The following is a 22,109-nucleotide window of genomic DNA, read 5'->3' on the forward strand; positions in this document are numbered from 1 at the left end:
GCGGCCCTGCGGCTCTCTGCCATAGCACGTTCTACCCACCAACAGTCACACTATGTCTTTACGGAACTGTAAGAATCCAAATCAACTGCTCTCCTGCCACAAGGGCCTCTGTTCAATGACCCGCTGTGGTTCGAAGAGCCCTGCCTGGGCGCCGGGTACAGGAAGCCCAGGGGTGACTAGGAGGCAGCCCTGCGGCAGGAGAGCGTGTGGACACAGAACAAGGGAAAAGCCAGTGCAGGCTAAGCTGCAGGGGGACCAGTGGAGGGGATGCTCAGCCCAACCCCCAGACTGGAGACACCGTGAGGGGGCCAGGGGCCAATGACAGCCAACAGCAGCTGAAACGACAAGGGCCCTGGCTGGGGGATGGCGCCTTCCACCCGGAGGGGTAGGTTTCTTTTTGCTTCGTACAGTGATGTGATCACAAGTTTAGTTCAGAGGTGCTGGTAAGAGGTACCCAGACTACACCAGTCAACAGTGTACTTACACCCACAGAGCAGCAAGCAACAGATCTGCACACACACATGCACACGCGCGTGCACGCGCACAGACACACACACACACACACACACACACACACACACGGGCCCCGAGCTCGGGGCTGGCGCTGTGCCCTCAAGAGGAGTGATGTGTCGGGAGTGGCGTCCTAAGCACCAGCGCGTGGAAGCAGCCAGGAAGGGCGTGCAGAGCCCTCCACAAGGCAGGGCAGTTTGAGTTCGCTGTGGAGGTGAAAGCAGGTTCCAGGGCTCCAACGAGGGAGCGCACAGTGGAGCCGCTGCCTGAAGCCTGTGAGACCCGATGTGGTCGCTGAGAGGCTCCCAGGGCTGTTGGGGGGAGGCAGCTAGAAAGGGCAGACTCGCCAGTTTATGGTGGGGAAAGACAAGGTACAGGAACCTCAGTTTCCTCTGATAATAAGGACACAGGCAACATCTTCTAGGGTGAGGGCGGGGGCAGAGACCAGGGGGAGAGGACGGCAGGGAGTAGCTTAGGGACAGTAATCCCTGTTAGTACAGACACTGAAGGAAAATGGAAAGAAAATGACCAGGGACTGAAATAGAACATCTGAAACTTCCCTCCCATGTTAACTCTCTCAACAGATTCAAAAGCATGTTTATAGCTGGTCAAAAGTGCTTTTAATTAATACCTTACGAAATCTTTAACTTATGACAAGGCCAATGCCACTCTCGAGAGGGAAACAGGTGCAAAAACATCAAGAACTAAGTACTCGACGCTCCTCAGAAGGCGCCTCTCTTCCCCCGGCTGCCGAGCCACGTGCCCAGAGCAAGTGCCCGCTGCAGGGTGAAGCGCTCAAGGCTAGGGACACAGAGAGCGAGTCCAATTGCAAACTGGCCGGCAGTGGACTTCCGCCCACCACTCATCTGGAAAGCGGGTGTACCGGTTGGACAGAAACCTTCAGTTTCTTTTCTTTTTCTTTTTTTTTTTTTTTTTTTTTGAAGATTTTATTTATTTATTTGTCAGAGACAGAGGGAGAGAGAGCAAGCGAGCACAGGCAGACAGAGAGGCAGGCAGAGGCAGAGGGAGAAGCAGGCTCCCTGCCGATCAAGGAGCCCGATGTGGGACTCGATCCCAGGACCCTGGGATCACGACCGGAGCTGAAGGCAGCTGCTCAACCGAGCCACCCAGGCGTCCCAGAAACCTTCAGTTTCTACATCAACCCTTCCCTTGAAGCATGCCAGCTTCTGGCCATCACTTCTGGTTCACTTATTTTAGGGGACAGACAGGAAAACGGCAGTTTTGCCGTTCGGCTTCTACAATGTTCAACTCATGGCTCTCAGCATCACCTAGCGGTGTGCTCCGTAACTGCACGTAACAACAGCAAGTTCCGAACAGCCATCCATGCACTAAAGGAACCCGGCAAACCTCAGACACGTTATGTGCAACAAAATGACACCAGGACGTTTATCAGAGAATTACTGAACCAGCCTCAAACTTTTAACATTCTTCCGAAGAGCCTCCAGTCAGGGGGCACCGGGGCTCCACCGGAGCAGAGGCCAAGCCTTGACTTCACCTCTGGTCGCTATCTCGGGGTTCCGGGGACCAAGCCCCACTTCCGGCTCCTTGCTCGGTGGGGAGTCTGCTTGAGATTTTCTCTTTCCCTCTGCTCCTCCCTCTGTCCACTCTTTCCCTCTCTGAAATACCTAATTCTTTGGGGGAAAAAAAAAGTCTCTGGCATAACTTTGAAGGTTAGTATCTTTATAGACTCGTCTATACTGAGAAAAAAGCGTGAACAATCTAGATTTTCCTTAATAGTTATGCTGCTGTTCTAGAAAAGCTTTCTCTCCACTGGCAAGTCTTACGTAAGCTAAAATAGAGCACCACTCTGTCGCTCGTGCCTTCCACGAGCCCAACACCACTCTCAAAGACAGCCAGCCTGGAATGGAAGCAGCCTTCCCTGAAGGCGCCCAGAGCAGGCCCCGGCCCTTCTCTGTGGCAGCAGGCACCGCGGACGCCACCTTATATCAGAGGTGTGCAGCTCCTTCCAGATGACTCCCTCACAATGCTCACTACTCTGTTGAGTCCTCCCTCGCCAGGTAACATAACTTACAGACCTTCGCTGCCCCAACCTCATCCTGCCGTCCCCAGGTTCCAGCACATCTCCTACTGGCCCCCAACCCCCTCTGCAAATGATGACTGCTCTTTCTGCTACTAGGAGTAGACATCTGTAACTGTCCTATCTTATTCTTTAGACAACACTTACGACAAAGCTGATCACAACTCACTGACCGAGATAGTGGGTGGCCCACACAAAGTACTTACTAAGAGTACAGGGGGTGCCTTAAACATCTGGAGACTAAAGGTCTTGGTTATGGTACATGACTCCATTCCTGCTTATCAGAAATGGCCCAGCGGACTCTGAAGGTCATGCCACCACCTGTTCACAAAGCCTGCAGGTGTCCCTGTGAAGGAGACAGGAGCCCAGGAAGACAAACCAGACAACCAGGGTCAAAGCCTGGCTCTGCCACTTCATTTTGCAACTGAAACAGAAGACCTCACCCCTCCCCATAACAGAGCCCACGAGCCGCACCAGGCACGGCTGCAGTGAAGACACCAAATCCTGTAACAGGAGTGTAGAGAACACCCAGCAGGACAGCCAGCTCATCACAGGCTCCGATTATTCTTACCAGAAAATAAAACACTGGGGCGCCTGGGTGGCTCAGTCGGTTAAGCATCGTGCTCTTGACTTCAGCTCAGGTCGTGATCACAAGGTCCTGGGATCGAGCGCCACGTCAAATCCCACCTTGGGCTCCACGCTCAGGGAGGACTCTGCTTGAGGACACCCCGCTCCCTCTACACCCACTCCCTCTAAAATAAATAAATAAATCAAGGGGGAAAAAACTGATGTAGATGGGAAAAGGAAGAGAAAGGAAATTTATGGAAAACTTTAAGTGAACCAACAATTTTCAGTACTCTAAGAAGTTAAATTACTTAAAATTAAGTACTGAACATTTTGTGAATATACAGAGTTCCATTTCAAAAGACATGAAAGCATGTAAAAAATTAAACATTTTATCTATGATGTTCTCTTAAGAAACAAATATCCAGGGGTGCCTGCATGGCTCAGTGGTTAAAGCCTCCGCCTTCGGCTCAGGTCATGATCTCAGGGTCCTGGGATCAAGCCCCGCATCACATCGGGCTCTCTGCTCAGCAGGGAGCCTGCTTCCCTTCCTCTCTCTGCCTGCCTCTCTGCTTACTTGTGATCTCTGTCAAATAAATAAATAAAATCTTTAAAAAAAAAAAAAAGGCAAAAAGAAAAGAAACAAATATCCAAACAATGTCAAGTTTTGGTTTTGTAACATAGTATATATTGGGTCCCCCCCCCCCAACTCAAGAATTTCAGTAACCATAAACTGAGCCAGACACCAACATGGACAAAGTCAATGTGCTCCTGCTTGGCTGCCGCCCAGTGAAACACACACACACACACAATCCTAATTCTTGTCCACTGTCACCTGTCACTATTACTGAATCCTGCTGCTACAACTCAGTTATTCTGGACTTGCGACAAGCCAGTGTGATAAACTGCTTTCAGTGTTTTGGTACCACTCCTGGCTCTAGTTCCATATACTACTGTATTCCTACCTTCAAGTCTAACGAGCACCATACTTACCGAGGTCAAAAGAATTAAGGCCAGGCAGAGTGGTGCCAAAGTACCACTTTGGCAGGGTACTTCTGAGCTTGAAGCTCGAAGACTGACCAGTGCTGCAAAGACATCACTGCTGGTTCTCTAGCTCACCTTCTTTGAGAGCAAATGATCAGAAGCTGACGGTAGTAACAAACTTCTCGTCCAAACGCCTTCCTTCCAATTCATTATCATCATGTAATTCACTATTCAGATTCACTGACACAGCAGCCTTGCGGAGGACGGCCTCCTCAACCCAACCTTCTCACAGGGCTGGTGTGGCTGCCCGGAACAGTGTAACTAGAACGGCCCAGAAGGCCAGAATGACTCCATTTCACATAAACGGCATAAAACTGAAGCTGGTGTCTTCACTTTTTTATAGTTTAAACATTAGGTGGCTAAACTAAAATTCAACTTTCTCATGAAATCTGCTGATGTACAGAAAAACTAAGTGGTTAACAGCCTTTCTCAGTATTTCAAGACATATACAGTAGCTCACGTATGTTGCCACAAATCATTCCAAAGAAACGATTTACAAACTCAGTGGCAACACTTGCATTGTAAACTTTTAAGTCAATGTAAGATAGGATTATTTTTACATGTACTTTGTGCATCAAATTTTGTTTCGCTAAAACTAGGATGTAGAAGTCATGTCACCACTTAAGTTCTATGAAAATACAAAGTAGGAACTCCTCGATTCTTAAGGCCCAGTAAGTGACCTGTAATTAACATTCTGATGCCACTGACCTAGTATCTGGTCCTCTTCCTCAACTACCCAGCATGTCCTGCAAGTGTTTTCATTTTCTTTGTTACATCACTTTGGAAGAACACATCCTTGGTTACTTAATCAGCTGGAGGACAGCAAAGTGACCAAAATGTACCACTGTCCATTGGCTGCAGATAAACATAAGCTTTACAGGTAGAAGGCTCTTGATTCAGTTCTACAAGAAAGACACATCATAAATACCAGCAAGAACATATGCATACGTATATGGAAACTCTCCATCCACAGGCAGGGAGGGATTCTACAAACAGGTGCCACACCTCTCCAGCAGAAGGCATGCTACATCATCACAACCTTTGCTATTTTGGACAATTTGAAAAGGAAATGCAAAATATTTAAGAAATCATTTCCCAAGGAAGAGGTAAGTATAAATATAATTTATAAGCCACCAAAAAATGATCAATCACAAGGTATGTATTTGTTTATAAATACGGACACAGGAACTCATTTTTCTGAGCAGACCTGACTTGTCACGATTCTGCCGCTCTCCTGGAACAAATCCTAGGTATAGAACTACTGTGCAGAATCACATATTCAGTAGGTTTTGACTAAAACTCGTAATAAATGGTATGACTAGGTGGTTCGATCTCCTCACGAAGATTTTTTTAGAGCCGTCGAAGTCCTCAGTTTACTTCCTCCTCTTTCCACTGGAATTCTAATTCATTTCATGGAGGTCTTCAGCCCTTGCTGAAGCCACTCTTTTAAAACAAAAGACACTGATATAAGATTTTAAAACCAAAAGGTAAAATACAAAATAGCTCTATTTGTGATTTGAAAGCATTTGATACAATTTAGGTTTGGGATATGACAAATGTTTCTTAGTGAAAACCCAAGAAAAAGTAAAGGTTCATCACAAGGATCTCCGCGTCACCACGAAGACCACAGGCGCTCTCCCGGCTGCGGGCGTCGCCAATCCCTGCGCTACTCGTGTCTGTCAAACTTGCTCCTGAACATGGACAAATCTGGTATTTTGCAACCACTTTCAAATACAAGCTACTGAAATTTCAAGTTTCTTGTTCACGCCTCCTAGTTCAGCTGTTCCTACTGAAAAGTGCCAAATATTCCCTCTCAGACTGACAAGAACCACGCGCTGAAAGCCGGACCCCTCTGCGAGCCCACGCAGGTTTCTGTGTTGGTGCCCACCGCCCTGTGGGGCTGGGCAAGGCACTGAGCACGCCCACACAAGTGCTCTTCCCTTCCAACTCCTCAGATCAGACCTACACTTCCGAAGAACAGCTAATGGAACAAAATGCTGACAGGCTACACCAAGAAGGTGAAAGCAAAACCCACTGAACGGACAGTTACAACTCATCACGAGCTGCTGTTATTTCCATTCAAAATGCCTTATACGGTGTTCTTATTCTTTGTTTACAGTAGCTTTTTCCTCGTTTGCATTTCACTGGTAGTTGTATAAAAATCAGTTGGCATTTATGAAGCACAGACTTAATGACAGGGCAGAGAATCCAGAAATGTGGGCATCCAAAATAAATGAGCCTGGGCTTTTAAAAAAAAATCAATTGTGGATATTGGTATTATTCGAAGAACTCAGAACAGAATAAACTGATGTCTAAACTGTTCCCTTCTCCCTCTTTCTCTCAAGCTAATAAATATCATAATAAACGCAAAAAGTACTCTCTTGTTAGAACCAGTTAGATGCTTATGCTAATTTGAGGATAACCAAACTCAATCAAGAGCTCTTTTATTGGGACGAGAATGTCACACGGTTCAACACGGCTTAAAACAAGTGAGCCTACACTGAAAAGCCCATTCAAGGGAAGTGTGCGGTAGTAGGTCTTACAACGAACGGAATACAGCTCATCATTTTTACACAGTAAACCTCTACAGAGGAGTGTGACCAAGGGGACACTTCCAAGCAGCATCACTTGACCCAAGTGCGTGTGATCCCAAGAGGCATGTCGTGTCGGCGCCGCTGCGTGCGGTTCCACAGGAAGCCCCGCTCACAAGTGTCGGCAGCTGCGTTCCAGATGTCGAAGGCCCCATAAAAAGGCTCAAAGAATCAAGTATTTTACAAAGAGCTACACTTTCCCTCAGGATATGAACACATCTTCTCAACCGGACCAATCTAATCAAACTACGATTAAGGAAGTAACCCTGCTGGGGCGGCCCTGCCTCAACTGGAACAGACTTGACCGCGCCCCGCACGGCGCTCCCCACTAATACAAGGAGCCCGGAGCCTCCACGGCAGTTCGGGTTAACAGCAGACTTGAGCAGGTGAGATTTTAACAAATGTACAACACAGCAAACTATGTATCAAAACACATTTCAAGTCACAGGATCAAAATGTTCCAAAACCTTTAAAATGAAGTTTTTCTTATTTTAAATAAAGATTGGGAAAATTTCCTAGAAATGGGAGGTTTTTAGTAACAAAAGTATTATTATAGCGCCATCATTACTTTGAACTTAGAATGCACATTTTAAAAGCATCCCACTGATGCATTTCTCATGTAGAGTTTTAAAAATAAAACTTTTAACACACTGATCTATACAAAGGTTTCTATCGTCTTATCATGTGACAGCTTTCTCTTACAATGAATACATTCCAAAAGTTGTAATAAAGAAATCATCTAACTTGAAAACGTATGTACATAAGAAGCCCAGAATCTGCGGCCTGCCAATTATCTTCTCATCTCGAGACACCACGACTGTTCAGAAGGATATGCGGATGGAACCGCCACCATCCGTAAAGGGCCGCGCATTCAGTAGCTCGCTCCTGCAACTGATCCTTGTCCCGGGGACAGACGCTGCCCCGACGTTCCAAATGTTACACCCACAGGCTTCACAAAAAGCCTAACTGGGACAGCTGGTTCTACTTCCACTAGTGGGGCAAGACTCTGCAGAGCTGCCTGCTGCTCTCCCGGCAGCGTGAAGCCGGACAGACCCCGGCTCCGGAGACACGAACACACGCATGCAGTCCCTGCGCGTCGGACTTCCTAGTTTAACTTAAAAATATCATGCAGCTGTTTTTACTGAAATCCGTCCTACTTCTGAGCCTGAGCGCTCGGAACAAAGCATCAACCCTGACCTAAATTGTTGCAGTTTTTCTTTTTCTGTCAAGAACTGACCTTGGTGTACTACAGCTGAGTAAAATCCATTGACTCAATCCAATACAGGCAGTAATAAGGGAAAAAACCCAAATGCTTTCTTACACCCTAAGAAATACAGAAAAGAAACCACGCCAAGGGAGTCCAGGTCAAGGATTACGTAGCAAAGGTGCAGGGCAGCCGCGCCGCGCATGGGACGAGTGCGCTCCGCCACCGGCTGCGGCAGGTTACTGGATCCAAAGGGAAGGACGTGGAAATGCACTCTGTCAACAGAGTAGGACTGGGGACAGACCCGGAGCACTCATTTCACGTGAAGGTATGACCCCCAACCCGCCCGCACTGTGCTTAAGCACCATTTCCTTCTAGACAGAGAGCATTTAAGGCACAGACATTCCCGAGAAATTCCCCTTAACACACTGGTCACCGACTACTGCTCTGAGGAACAATCTCGCACAGTTGCTCAGCCCAGACAGCCGCAAGCTTATGCAGCAGGGGCAGAGCTCTGCTCCCGTCTTCACTCCCAACCGCAATCTTCTGAACTGTACCTGCGATCTTTATGGCTACGGGATCCTCTGAAACTGGAACGAGCCCTTCTTTGACTTCAATCTGTTTTTCAGAGACCAGGGGAGATGTGGCAGGAGGGGAATACTTAGTTTCCACAGAAGCCACGGGTGAGGAGGAAGAGGGCTTAGAATCATGAAACAGACTGGCCCACGACTTAGGCTGGCTCACGGGAGCGGTGCCCGCCGCAGAGGCCGGGGCGTCGGCAGCAGGGGAAGCGCTCTCGGCTTTAGTGGGGTCCGAGTCCGTGCTTTCCACAGTGTGCGACTCAACTCCATTGGCAGCTGAGCCCTCACCGGAGGATTCAAGTATTTGTCCATTAGCAACTCCAAGGTTTTCAGTAGTATGAGTTCCCATGTAAGGCTGAGCCACCGCTGTCCTCAACAGGCTGTCCCTGCCAGCCTCCACGGAGAGGCAGGACTGTTCCAAGTCAGCCCCATGGCAGCCCTCGGGCTGCCCTGCAGTCCTGGCATCGCCATCGAGGGCTCCGGGGAAAGGCCCACCAGGCACAGCGTCGCTGACGAAGTCCGTGGAATCCTGACGGCTGTCACAAGTCCTGGGTGTCCCCGAGAGGGGCACATCGCCCACGAACTCCGCATCCTCCGAGCCTACGCTGTGTGGGACCGCTGGATTGGTGTGGCCATTGACAAGGGCTTCGGTGGGAAGACCACCCTCGCCAGCGTCTTTCAAGTAACTGTAATATCCTGGGGGACGTTTTTTCTTCTTTTTACGCTCCCTTTGTCCAAGACCACCTGCGACACCATCGCTTTCTAAAGCCTCCACCTCCGCGCCCGAACTGCCATCCAGGGCAAGAGCAGAGCCTGGGTACTGGCAGTCCACGGCGCCATAGGTCGCTTCTTTATCGAGGTCATCAGGGGTCTTTTTGGAAGTTGTGCAGCTGAGAATAAACTCAGGGGCCTGAGGATTCAGTGTGCTGGAAATACTGTAGCTGGGGGCTCTCGGCAAAGCGCCACTGGGCTCAATCACTTCATTAACACCAAACTCAATTCTCTGATATTCTTGTCCTGTTTAGAAAGAAAACGATCAGTAAATACAGCATCAGTTAAGAGCACAGTTACGCAAACTATAAAAGTCTCTATAATTAATCATTTCCTTTTTGAAACTAAACCCTAAAGCTGTCTTCTAATTAACACAGCTATGACATTTCATTTCTGTGACAAATAATTAGCCAAAAATAAGTAGTGACTATAAAACCTTATTTAATTTTAGAGCTACAAAAACCAGAAGCCCATATTCACTTTCCATTCTCAGGGTACCTAAGGGAGACTTTTAGAAAGTGGAAATTCAAATGAAATTATAATAAAAAGCAAATCATATTCTGCCTGCCTACAAACACCCCTCAATGAAATCTAACTTTATTGGCTTACTTTCTGAGACTAAGGTACAGGTATTTTGGACAACTTAAAAAGAAAACCATGACAACTAACTTAGGGATTTAAAGTCATTACTGTATTTATGGCTTCCCTAATTAGTGTAATTTAGTGATTCAGAAAGGACCCGCGCTCTCTGCAGAGGTGCTCCTCGGAGGCAGCACCCTCGAGTCCGCCATCCCGTGACCTCTTCCTGCAACCTTTGCCGCAGCGTGCAGACGGCCTCGCGTGAACACACGAACTGTGCCCAAAATCAGCTCCTAGTGGACCAACTCCAAGGGTGGTGGCCACACTTCCAAAAACACCAAAGGACAATTAGGACTGCAAACTTTTTAAAAAATTTCTATGGAACCCTTTGATACTTCCTGCCAACTGGCTAGCAGGAGCACAGACCATCTATACAGTCCATCCACTCCAAAATGTACATTTTTTCATAGTTCACATCTCTGAATTAGGTTAAGTTGTAGAATCAGCTGCATCTTTCAACAGACGTCAAGAACCAGCGTCATCGTGTATCTGAGGAAACAGTTATAAATTCCGACATTAAGGGAAGGACACCTGCCTTCTCATTTATCCAGAATGCATAACTGCACATCTCTCCGAGTCTAGCACAAGAGGCCAACTTCTCAAGGCAAGTATTCCAAAATAAACAAATAAACCAATCAATAAAATCATACTACCAAAGAACTGTGCTCTACTACAAATAACTGAATACTTTTGACCTTGGCAGTCTTTCAACAAACAGCCCGAGGGGCCCATCGTGTGCAAGACAGCTGGGGACAGGGATGCCACCGGTCCCCTAATTCTTCCTCTGCTTTGTGACCACATCTCAGGGGGCGGGGCTGCACCTTCCGGACAACAAGAAGTTCCTGGAAAAGGGAGACTAATGACCCCCGCACCTGACAGCACACTGTCACACGGTCACCAATATGAACATCTGAATCCATTCGCCTCTGAGCACTGCTTTTTTTCCCTTGTTTTGAGAAGAATCACTAAGGAGAAATGATGTTCTCTTTTATGACATCTAAAAGTCAAGTGTTCGTTTGATTTCAGGCACCACCTCTCCCACGATGCTTCGAGGGTGCAATGCCACTCCACGGACGGATGTGGATGTGTGTGAGGCAAGGAAGAACACTCCCCGTGGGGAGGCATGCTTTGCAGACGGTGGCGCACGCTGAGAAATCAGAACAGACATTAATATGCTTTGTGGCATGCAGCTTGTGCAAGATCTTGATTATTTCCAACAGACACAGTGCCTTCCACATTTCAATCCTTTATCTTATCATATCACAGAATATTCTAGAACAGGAAAGGACATTAATGGAGACATTATGCTATGGTTATTTCCAAAACATCTACCCCGTAGAAGGTCTGACTGTACCACCAAAAGGCGGAGAGTCCTGCCCAGAACAGTCCCTCTTCTCATCCACAGCACGTTTCATGGACACATGTGCACCGCACAGCAGAGGAGTCAGCACGAAGCCCAATCTGTGGGCTGAAGGCGTGGGGAAAGCCTGCAAACCCAGGCTTGAAACACACAGTCGACACATCAGGTGAATGGGGCCTCAGTGCTCAGGCCACGCAGACAGTGGGGTTGCTGGGGGAAGGAAAACCAGGTTAAATAAAACAAAGCCGTCCTAATATAGCATTCTGATAGGCGTGCTCCCTGCGGCGCCCAGGGTGCCGGACGGGCCACATGGCCTGCAATGCTCGGGGGGCCCCCAGAGACTATGTGCCCATCGCTGTCTGGGAAGTGCTGCTTAAGTGGCTTCCTTGGCTGATTTCTCCAGTTAAGAGAGCACCTAGCTATGTGCCGAGTGCTTATTATCACAGAGGGTACGAGATTAGTCCGGTGAAGTCCCTGCCTCCGGGAGTGACAGCGAGTAGCAGAAACACACCTCGGACCGAAGCTGACAGTGCAGAGGCAGGGCAAGAGAAGGCCTCAACAGCCCAGAAAGGATGCTTCCAGATAAAGGAAAGAGCAACAATTTCAGTCAGAAGCCATAGGGAAGTCCGTGGAACCGGCAGGAGAGCTGGCTGGAGGGGTGGGGGGAGTCAATTCCAGCTCTAGGATCGGACTAAAAAAAGCCGAGGTATAAAAGGCACGCCGTGGTGAGGAGCCCCTGAAAGGGCTCTCGCTGTAGCTCCCCACGGTGGGCGGGAGAACAAATCATCCTAATCATTCACCCAAAAACACACTGACGGTTTCCAACATTCCAGAAGTACAGTGCGTAGCTGCTGAGCACAGAGAAATGGGTAATCCTGATCCCCGCCACCCAGAGCCCAACTGTCTGAAGAGGGAGGCAGACTCATTCCCGGCCAGCGGGACAGGCACTGTGAAAGGAATAAACGTCACAGAAGCACGAGGGAACAGGAAAGGCCCCAGGGAAATGCGCCGTTAAGCTGCCCTGTCGCTGGCAGCGTGAGCCGGTGGCCAGATCCCGGCTGTGGTTTCGGCAGATGAAAAGATGGACTGGAGAGAAGAGACCAGGGAGAAGAGGGGCCGCCAGGCAGGAGCTAAGCCCAGAGGACAGCCTAAAAGGACGGGTGTGGCGTGAGGAAGGGAGGGAGAGGCCGGGGAGAGGAGCTGGTGGAGCCTCCAACCTGCAGCCTGGGCCCTGGAAAGACGGTCTAACGAGAGAGAAAGGAGCCACAACGAACGGGAAAGCGCCGCGTGAGCCACCGCGGCACGCTTCCTACGCGCCAAGCACTCGGGGACGGACGGCGGCAGACTCGGCGAGCGCGGGCTCCCACGGCTGGCCAGCCAGGCGGGGCGTCCGGACCCCTCCAGCTCACTCCCTTGCCCTCTTGTCCTCAGCCACCACTAGAACTGCTCCTTCTTTTTCTTCTTTTTTTAAAAGATTATTTATTTATCTATTTGACAGAGAGAAAGGGCGTGAGCACACAAGCAGGGGGAGCAGCACAGAGAGGGAGAAGCAGGCCCCCACTGAGCAGGCAGCCCAAGGTGGGGCTCGATCCCAGGACCCCGGGATCATGATCCGAGCTGCACGCAGACACGGAACTGACTGGGCCACCCAGTCGCCCCCGGCACTGCGCTCTCCCTCGGCCTCCCAGATCACGGTTTCCTCCAAACCGCTAAGGACATTAGATGCTGTCGAGTCTCCGGCTGTACTGGACATCAAAAGTCTGGACAGGTTCTTCAGGTTTACGTTTAAATTATAATGAAAACCCCGTTCACAGGTCTGACCAGGCTAATGAAACAGGGAACCAGGCCTGGCTCTCAAAGCAAAGGGTCCCCAGCTGCCTCTCCAAGCCCAGCACACACAGAGCACGGGGCCCCACAGCTCAGGCGGACCCACGCCCCGGCCTTCTGCAGCACGAAAGCCAGCCGCCGGTCCTCAACCGCACAAAATCACTGCATCTCAGTGAGCACTGTCCCCAGTCATGAGCTCTGTATCTGGGACAGACACCAGAAAAGTAACAGACCAGGAAGTAACAAGGTCCTCTGACTTCCCGAGAACATTAAGGAACATACTGGGACAGAAATGCAAACTGCAGAGCACACCGGAGCTGTCGGCTGACCCTGCGAAGAGCCCACTCTCAGACGATCACCCGCTCTGCCCGCAGCAGCCTCCACAACCAGAAGAAAGGCCACTGGGGAACTTTTACCAAAACCGCTGGCTATAAAGGACACACGTGTGCCACTGACAATGCTCAAGAAAAAACAGCATCAAACAACTATGTCCATACTTAAACCCGGAACATCTAACAGTCTGAAGCACAGAATATACTTCATTAATCAAAATGATTCAGAGATCGAGATGAACCATGAGAGACTATGGACTCTGAAAAACAGTCTGAGGGGTTTGAAGTGGCGGGGGGGTGGGAGGTTGGGGTACCAGGTGGTGGGTATTATAGAGGGCACAGCTTGCATGGAGCACTGGGTGTGGTGAAAAAATAATGAATACTGTTTTTCTGAAAATAAATAAATTGGAAAAAAAAAATGATTCAGAGATCAAACATGCTAGTTTACAGCGAAAACCTCAAGCAGTCAGGGAACGTTTACTGGGAAAGTATGAAACAGGAGGAAACCGTGACTTCTGAAGAGCCAGCCCACCCAGCACACAGGGCCAGAAAGCGCGTCGGGCAGATAAAGGAGAGAACCAGCTTACCGTCGGCGAGTTCGTCGGGATCTTGGGGGCCACACAGAACTGTTCCACTGTATGGAGGAAGCTGCACAGGGAAGCAGAAAACAAATTTTAACTAAACAAAATGTTCAAACCCAACACATTCTTTTTCATTAAACTCTTTATCCATTCAACTTTTCTCAAGACATTTTTTTTTAAACCAAAATAACATAGGCAGTAAAATTAAATCACCTTCATTTAAGATAAAAAGTAGCACAGGAATGATTTTAAAAATTGTCCTTAAGATCCAAAAATGAGGCAAAAAATGAAAATAAAGATTCCAATGGACATGTAAGTCAACTACAATAAAATGTCACAGTAAGCCCTTCCTTTCAGAGGATGTTAGAAAATGCCCACAGATACCACAGCCACTTGCCCTGGGCCACTAAGAGAGGTGAGTCCTAGTGACCCCATGCAGGGATGGGAGCTGCACGTTGTCCACTGGGGGGCGCCGGGGATCTTCCTGCCCACACCGAAGCAGCCGCTCTGGGTCTGCCTAGGGCTACACCTGGGCCTTGCACCCGCGGCACAGAGGCCACTGGAACACTCACACAGTGCTCCAGCATTCGCTGCCGACACAGACACTTGGAGCAAAAAAGGTGCGTCTGAGCACCAGTCGGGTTCCTCTCCCCCTGCAGTCACTCCGGAAGTTGGAAGTTGAGCAAACTTCCGGGTGCAGAATGCCTTCTCTTCCACTCCGTGACACCGCGCCGCCCCTGCTGATGGAAATCTATGCAACTGTGAGGCAGTAGAAGTACTTGTTTTTTGTTTTTTTAAATCAAGCTGCATTTACACAAATTGTCTTGAGTGGCAGAGGCAGAACCTGAAAACACTCTGGACCCCAGGAGACCCCAGGCAACACTGCCATTTTCTTTTTGTGTTTACAAAACTTACTCAGCTACTAAGCTAGTACCGCAACTGTAGGAATTAGTGTGGGAGGGAGTTCAGGTACAAAAGAGGGGAGTGCATGTGTCTTCCTTACTCTGCAGGCACTTGGCACCTTTAATTCAACAAACCTCCACCATTTAGAAGATGCCCCCCAGACTATGGTAAATGTGTATTTATGACAGAGAATTGCTCAAAGTTCCCTCTTTAACTATATAGCTGCTTCTAAGAATAAAAAATTATAAAATCAAACTCGCACAATGAGCTCAAGGTGAGCAATGTAAAAAACTGAAATGCAGTTATATTAGATGCACAGTAAAATGAACTTAATCTGAAAACAGCGCTACCGTCTTGTGAAGTCAGTACTCAGGCCCTTTGATTAGGAAGGTAATATTTTAAACAAATATGTATGATAGCCCTTATTTTTGCAATCTAACAAAAAAAAAAAAAAAAAAAAACACAGAAACTCAAATTTTAAAAAAAAAAAAAAAATGGCAACTGGCCTGACAGCCGCGAAGGCTGAGGCAGGGGAGCAGGGAGCCACGGGGTCAGGACTTCTCACCACTTGCCACCAGCAGATCGGCACGTCCTAGATGTCTAACACACAGTATGCGGATTACAGACAGCAAACCTTATTATAAGCTTTAAGCCTGCAAAGAAGCCAGGTTTTAACTGTTCCCACTATAAGAAAGAGTAATTATGTGAGACTATAGCTAACGTCACAGCAGTAATCCTGCAACCAAAATGTGTTCAAATGTATCAAACCAGTACACTGGAAACGTAAACACAATCTTATACGCTAATAATATTTCATAAACTAAATGGTGAGTTTTAAAGTCCTTTTGGCACTGCCACTATTTGTTCTTACCCTCATGAACCTTAACTCTCTCCTATGAAACCCCATGAAGACACACACCGCCGAGAAGAGCAGTGCGCCCGCCGCGGAACCACGCGATCCTGGGCTTGCGTGTTCAGTGACACGTTAAAGGATGTGTTGCCTCAAATGCTGCGTTCTGGAAGGCTCAAGAACAATGAGCTTTCTCTCCTTATTTCTGAACACTAATGACATGATTATGACTGGGGCTCAAAATATGCTTGTCCAATAAATTGACAGCTTTTTTTCCAGTTGGAAGAATTCACCTTTAAATCGCGATGGTTTATAAACTAGAATACAGCTTTACAAAAGGTATGTCACCTTTAAATTTTTATTAATATTTAGGATCACATAAAGAAATCAGCTGATGGGGCGCCTGGGTGGGTCAGTGGGTTAAAGCCTCTGCCTTCGGCTCAGGTCATGATCCCAGGGTCCTGGAATCGAGCCCCGCATCCAGCTCTCTGCTCCACAGGGAGCCTGCTTCCTCCCCTCTCTCTCTCTCTGCCTGCCTCTCTGCCTACTTGTGATTTCTCTCTGTCAAATAAATAAAATCTTAAAAAAAAAAAAATCAGCTGAGGTTGTTTCTTCTGATTCTATGTTTTTTTAAGATTTTTTAATGTATTTATTTGACAGAGAGAGAAATTACAAGTAGAGAGGCAGGCAGAGTGAGAAAGGGAAGCAGGCTCCCCATTGGGCCCGATCCCAGGACCCTGGGATCATGACCTGAGCAGAAGGCAGAGGCCCAACGCACTGAGCCACCCAGGCGCCCTCTTCTAATTCTGTTAAACTTCTGACCACCCTATCTGGCCAGTGGCAAGCTTTCAAACAAGCAAACTGAAGAGTTCAAAACTCAACTGAGAGGACCAGGGCTTCAGCTAAAAGGTAGAATGTTTCTACATTTTAATACCTGCTGATTCTCAAATTTTGTTTTATCAGTTCTTGGCCCCAAGTAGAGACAAAATATTTTCTCAAGTCTCTCAAAGCCAAAGAAATATATGAAGTCCAAGGAGGGATTCTCATTTGTGCCAGAAGCACAGGGCGGGAGCAGGGCCGGTCAGGGCTGCAGTCATGTTCAGTGCAAGATAAAAGGCCCAGCCAGTGACATCGCAGTGTGGGGAAGAGAACATCACTCCCACACCCACCCATGCAGCCACACATTACCCCGTGAAACAGTCTGTGTCCCCTGTGATTATATTATTAGCACACTCCAGACTCCTGAACTATAATAATTACAATACTGAGAAAGATAGCTTGGCCCAGTCACTTAATTAGCCCGAGTTTCCTTTTTGCGGGTTACAGGACCGACCATATGTGATTTTGATAGAAACCTCTGTCAATGCATACTCAAAAGCAAAAACACAGAAGACCCCAAAATGAGCAAGACTTAGATTCCTGGCTATAATTAATTCTGATAAGACAGAGTCACTGTTTCTGCAATAAAAAGTTTGATGTAACTTTACCACAAACAGCTTTATCCTCTTGGTTTACTATCCACTATATACTCCTCCATACACTAGTGATTTCCCAACATTTCTGTGAGGTGACTAGACAACCTCCATTTTTCTCATTTAAGAAAGCACAATGTGGGGTACCTGGGTGGCTCAGTGGGTTAAGCCTCTGCCTTCGGCTCAGGTCATGATCTCAGGGTCCTGGAATCGAGCCCCGCATCAGGCTCTCTGCTCAGCGGAGAGCCTGCTTCCCCCCCTTTTCTCTCTGCCTGCCTCTCTGCCTACTTGTGATCTGTCTGTCAAATACATAAATAAAATCTTAAAAAAAGAAAGAAAGCAAGCAAGCACACACTACGCAATGGAGGAAACTGCCCAAAATTGCCTGGCCTGCTTACGCAGCAGAGTGATGAAGAAGCCTAGCTTGTTCAGACTTAAATATGGTACCTTTTCCACTTTCACATCACAGGAAAACCCAAGGTTTTATTCTGACACTTACTTGCAAACAGGCACTCACAAACCCACACACTTGAAATGCAAATGCACACACTTGAAAAAAGCTTTTGTAAAACATAAGTTGGGCTTTATAATTTTTTAAAACCGTAACTATAAAAAGCACAAACTGTCCTATTCCTGGCAGGTGCCCCTGTATATTACCACAATTCGGCAACAGAAATGATGAGTAGAATCTCAGGTAACACTAATGGTTGGGAAATATGGGATCTGGTTATATTTTGCCTAATTAACTTTTGTGTTTTTTTCTGTTTTTTGTTTTTGGTCAGGAAACACTCAAGTTCAAGCCTTATTCTACAGAATCTAAAATGTGCAGATACAATGTATAATTTAGCTTTGCAGTTCCCTGGCTCATATCCTTATATTCCTTAAAATCTTAACTGTTACCATCAATGAACACGAAACAGACGGAGATCGCACGGAACTGGATTTACTCGTTTTCTAAAATAAAATCTGATAAAAGCTTTGTCTTTTTTGATTTCTTCCCTTTTCCTAAAATGAAACAGGAGAAACCAATAAATCCTTCACTCATCTGTGCAGCTGAACTAACACTTTCAACACGCTGTCATCTAATCCTTCCTCCACAGCTCCAGAAAGAGCTTAAGAGTTCCAGAAGCCGAGGTAGAGCAGAAGGACTGGCCAAGGCCACACGCAGCGCCGGCCCTGGGGCTCCTAATCTAAGGAGTCAGCCTCTCCTGCTCCAGTTTTGAAAAATAAAAGAACTCCGTGCAAAAGCGTGCAAACCTACCATGGACATTTATTCGGGGATCTAAGTGGCCAGTTAAGGCCTCATTAAAGTTAAGTACAGTTTTTTTTTTTCTTTTTTCTTTTTTTTTTTAAGATTTTATTTATTTATTTGACAGATAGAGATCACAAGTAGGCAGAGAGGCAGGCAGAGAGAGAGAGGAGGAAGCAGGCTCCCTGCCGAGCAGAGAGCCCGATGCGGGACTCGATCCCAAGACCCTGAGATCATGACCTGAGCCGAAGGCAGCGGCTTAACCCACTGAGCCACCCAGGTGCCCTTAAGTACAGTTTTACTTGATTCGTTCGCACCTACTCCCCGTCATCCCCCGAGCCCCGCCACCCTTCTCCTCTTCGATGCAATTTGAACAGTTTTCACATTTACAATGCGAATGTGAACACACGGTCCAGGTAAGCTATTATTAAATTAAAATGGATGCCATTACTCAAGTAAAGAGTGGACATATAAGGAGACTGAATGCCAAAATACACCAAAATCATGCTTAGGAAAACTATCATAAAGATTCTAATTCTCCTATAAATTAACCCCTAATTTTAACATAATTCCAACTGAAATTTCAATAGGATTTTTCATGAAACCTGACCTGCTGTTCATAAATTCCCAAGGAAGAGTTAAGGATGAGGGAGGATCGGGGCGCCTGGGGGGGCTCAGTCGTCAGGTGTCTGCCTTCAGCTCAGGTCATGATCCTGGGGTCCTGGGATCGAGCCCCATCTCCCTCTCCCACTCCCCCTCCTTCTGTTCCCTTTCTCGCTGTGTGTCTTTCTCTGTCAAATAAATAAATAAAATCTTTAAAAATAAAAAAAAAAAAAGGATGAAGGAGAATCAAAACACTTCTGAGTAAGTATAAGAGGGTATGTGCTCTCCCAGAAGATGGATTATAGAGTTGCAACCATTAAAACGAGTGGTAAGGACACAGATACAAAGCAGGAGGGCCACGGCCACGGGCACTGCAACTAACGGCCCAGCGCTCAGCAGCTGACGCTGGGACCACTCACGGCCGCCGCGGGAGAAGCCGCATCAGGGCCGCACCTCACAGACACAGCGAAATCCACCCCAACTGCACCATACACTACAGTGGAAACAAAACCTTAAAACTTTTGGAAGAAAACCAGTGTCTTTATTACCTCAGACAAAGAAAGTATTTCTTAAAGACATTTACAAACCATGAGGAAAAAAGCCAATACATTTGACATTTAAGTTAAAAACGTACTTCCCTTATGCAGCAGAAGAGATAAAAGTGCATCATATGTGAAGTTCAAAAGCCCTCATGCTAGAACGAGATGCCTGTAACATGCAAAACCAAAGACCGCTAATCATATAAGTAACAAGAAAAAGACAAGCCACTTAATAAAAAATGTGGACAGGGGAGACAAGCTTAATTCAAGAAGTGGACATCTATATCGTCAATGGGCATAGGTAAGTAATGAAATAGTTCTCAACTATGTCACCTGAGAACTGTTCACAATGAGAATCCATTCATACCCATCAGACTAACAACATTTTTAAGTATGCCTATACTAAGAAGCAAGAATGTTTTCTTCAAATGAGACAGTGAGAACGCTCGTGCACTGCTGATGGGGATGCAGACTGCTACACGCTTTGAAAGCAGAGCAGCGGTCTCCAGCAAAACTACAGATGCTTACTCCTTCCCCGCTGACCAGTTCCATTCCTAGGGCCAAAGCCTTGAGAAACCCACAGAGGCACGTAAAATATGTTTACTGCAACATTTCTGTAACTGTGTACCAACTAAAGACCGCAATGGTCCTTGTGAGGAGATAAGGCAAATGAGCTGTGACAGCTGTTGAGAGGGGTTCTACCAGCAGTACTTAGCAATTAAAATCAAAGAACAAAAAACAAAACGTATCAGCACAGATAGAGCAAACAATACGTTAGTATGAAATAAACCTCAAAACAATGAACACACAGTTGACCCTGGACACCATGGGTTTCAACTGTGCAATCCACTTTACAGGCAGATTTTTTTCTATAAATACAGTATAACACTATAAACATATTTCCTCTTATTATTTTCCTAACATTTTCTTTTCTCCAGCTTATATTCTAAGAATAACCACATAACATTTGTAACACATAAAATGTGCTAATCAACTGTTCTTATGATCAGTAAGGCTTCTGATCACCAATAGGCTATTAGTAGTTAAGCTCTGGGGGCATCAAAAGTTACACACAGATTTTCAAATGAAGCGGGTTTGGCACTCCTAACCCCTGCTTATGAAACCATTTAGCCTTTAAACCACATAAAAAATTACGATGTTACTATCTGCTGACATCCCTGTGTGCAGCAGAAGGTGAAAACCATAGTCAGTAAACAATACCAACTCAGCAGAGCTGTTACTTCTGCGGAGGGAGCGGAATGAGATGGGAGAGGGGTACAAAGAAGGCTTCAACTGTATCTGTGATGTCTTTGCTATATAAATACAGCAAAATTTCAATATCAGTCAAATGTGGTGGTGGGTTTGGGCATTTCTATTAGTTTCTTTCCTATACATTTCTGTACAGTAGATTTATCACAAAAGCATAAATTAAAAAAAATTAAAACTAAAACATAACCAGTCATTTTATCTACACACATACTCAATAAAACGTTGTCTTACCTCAACCGAAGAGCGAGGAGTCACAAAGAACTGATTGAATTCATCAGGGCTAAAATCTCCAAAGATATACTGGAAAAGAAAAAAAAAGTCACTGATCACATAAAATATCCAATTTATATACTTTCAGGGAAAATGCTACATATTATACCAATCCTATGAAATGTGTAGGCCAGAAGCCCAATACCCTTTCTTAAGTAAATAAATCAAGGGTCTGCATAATGGAGATTTCCAATTACATAAAAGAAAATACTACTGAGCCTTTTCATAAATTGTCAGAGAACACTGTGAAATCGATAAGCTTACTTTGAAACACTGTACACCACACCTGTCAGCAGAGTCCTGCCTGAAGGACAACTTTCTGGCTCACAGACACTTCCAGGTGTCCCGTTCACCTTTCTGCTGACTCATTCACTACCTCCACGCCAGTGTTCTCTGCCACATGCACTACTGGAAAGCAGAAAACGTGGTTCACAGTGTTCACATGGGAAGACAGAGTTATCCAAAAAAAAAAAAAAGAAAGAAAGAAAGAAAGGAAAATGCTAATGATCCTGATGAACGAGCTTTAAGATAAATATATATGTACTTTTATCCTGAAAGTTCATTTAAACCTGATGTATAAGCACACTGCTGAACAGACACAGGTCTAGCCGGCAACCCTTCACAGAACTCTGAACGCTGACTTCGTGGGAAAACGAGTTCAACGGCAGAAGCAAGTGTGGCAGGTGCCCAGTGGCTCATTTTCTCCTGGAGCTTTAAAAACTAAGTCACTGACAAGAATCAGGATGACTAGATTTCTACAACAGAGAACCGCTCACTCAATTATTCATTCATCTAGTCAATAATTATTTAGAGCCTACTAACACCATGCACAAAGATCAGTACTGGGGATGAAAATGGTTAAGCAGGGGCGCCTGGGAGGCTCAGTGGGTT

The 22,109-nt window shown here is 46.6% G+C and overlaps 1 protein-coding gene across 2 annotated transcripts in view; it reads right to left on the reverse strand.

Moving 5' to 3' along the window:
- The window catches only part of USP10 (ubiquitin specific peptidase 10), a 71,408-nt gene that overhangs the window by 18,872 nt on the left and 30,427 nt on the right, over positions 1–22,109 (reverse strand). For both annotated transcript variants that reach the window (XM_044255626.1, XM_044255625.1), the window contains exons 2-4: positions 21,180–21,248; positions 14,070–14,130; positions 8,530–9,570 (exon numbers count right to left, since the gene is read on the reverse strand). In XM_044255626.1, coding sequence (XP_044111561.1) covers positions 8,530–9,570; positions 14,070–14,130; positions 21,180–21,248 — 1,171 coding nt within the window. The remainder of the gene's footprint in view (positions 1–8,529; positions 9,571–14,069; positions 14,131–21,179; positions 21,249–22,109) is intronic.

The sequence above is a fragment of the Neovison vison genome, chromosome 7 (assembly GCF_020171115.1).
Source record: "Neovison vison isolate M4711 chromosome 7, ASM_NN_V1, whole genome shotgun sequence".
Classification (NCBI taxonomy): domain Eukaryota; kingdom Metazoa; phylum Chordata; class Mammalia; order Carnivora; family Mustelidae; genus Neogale; species Neogale vison.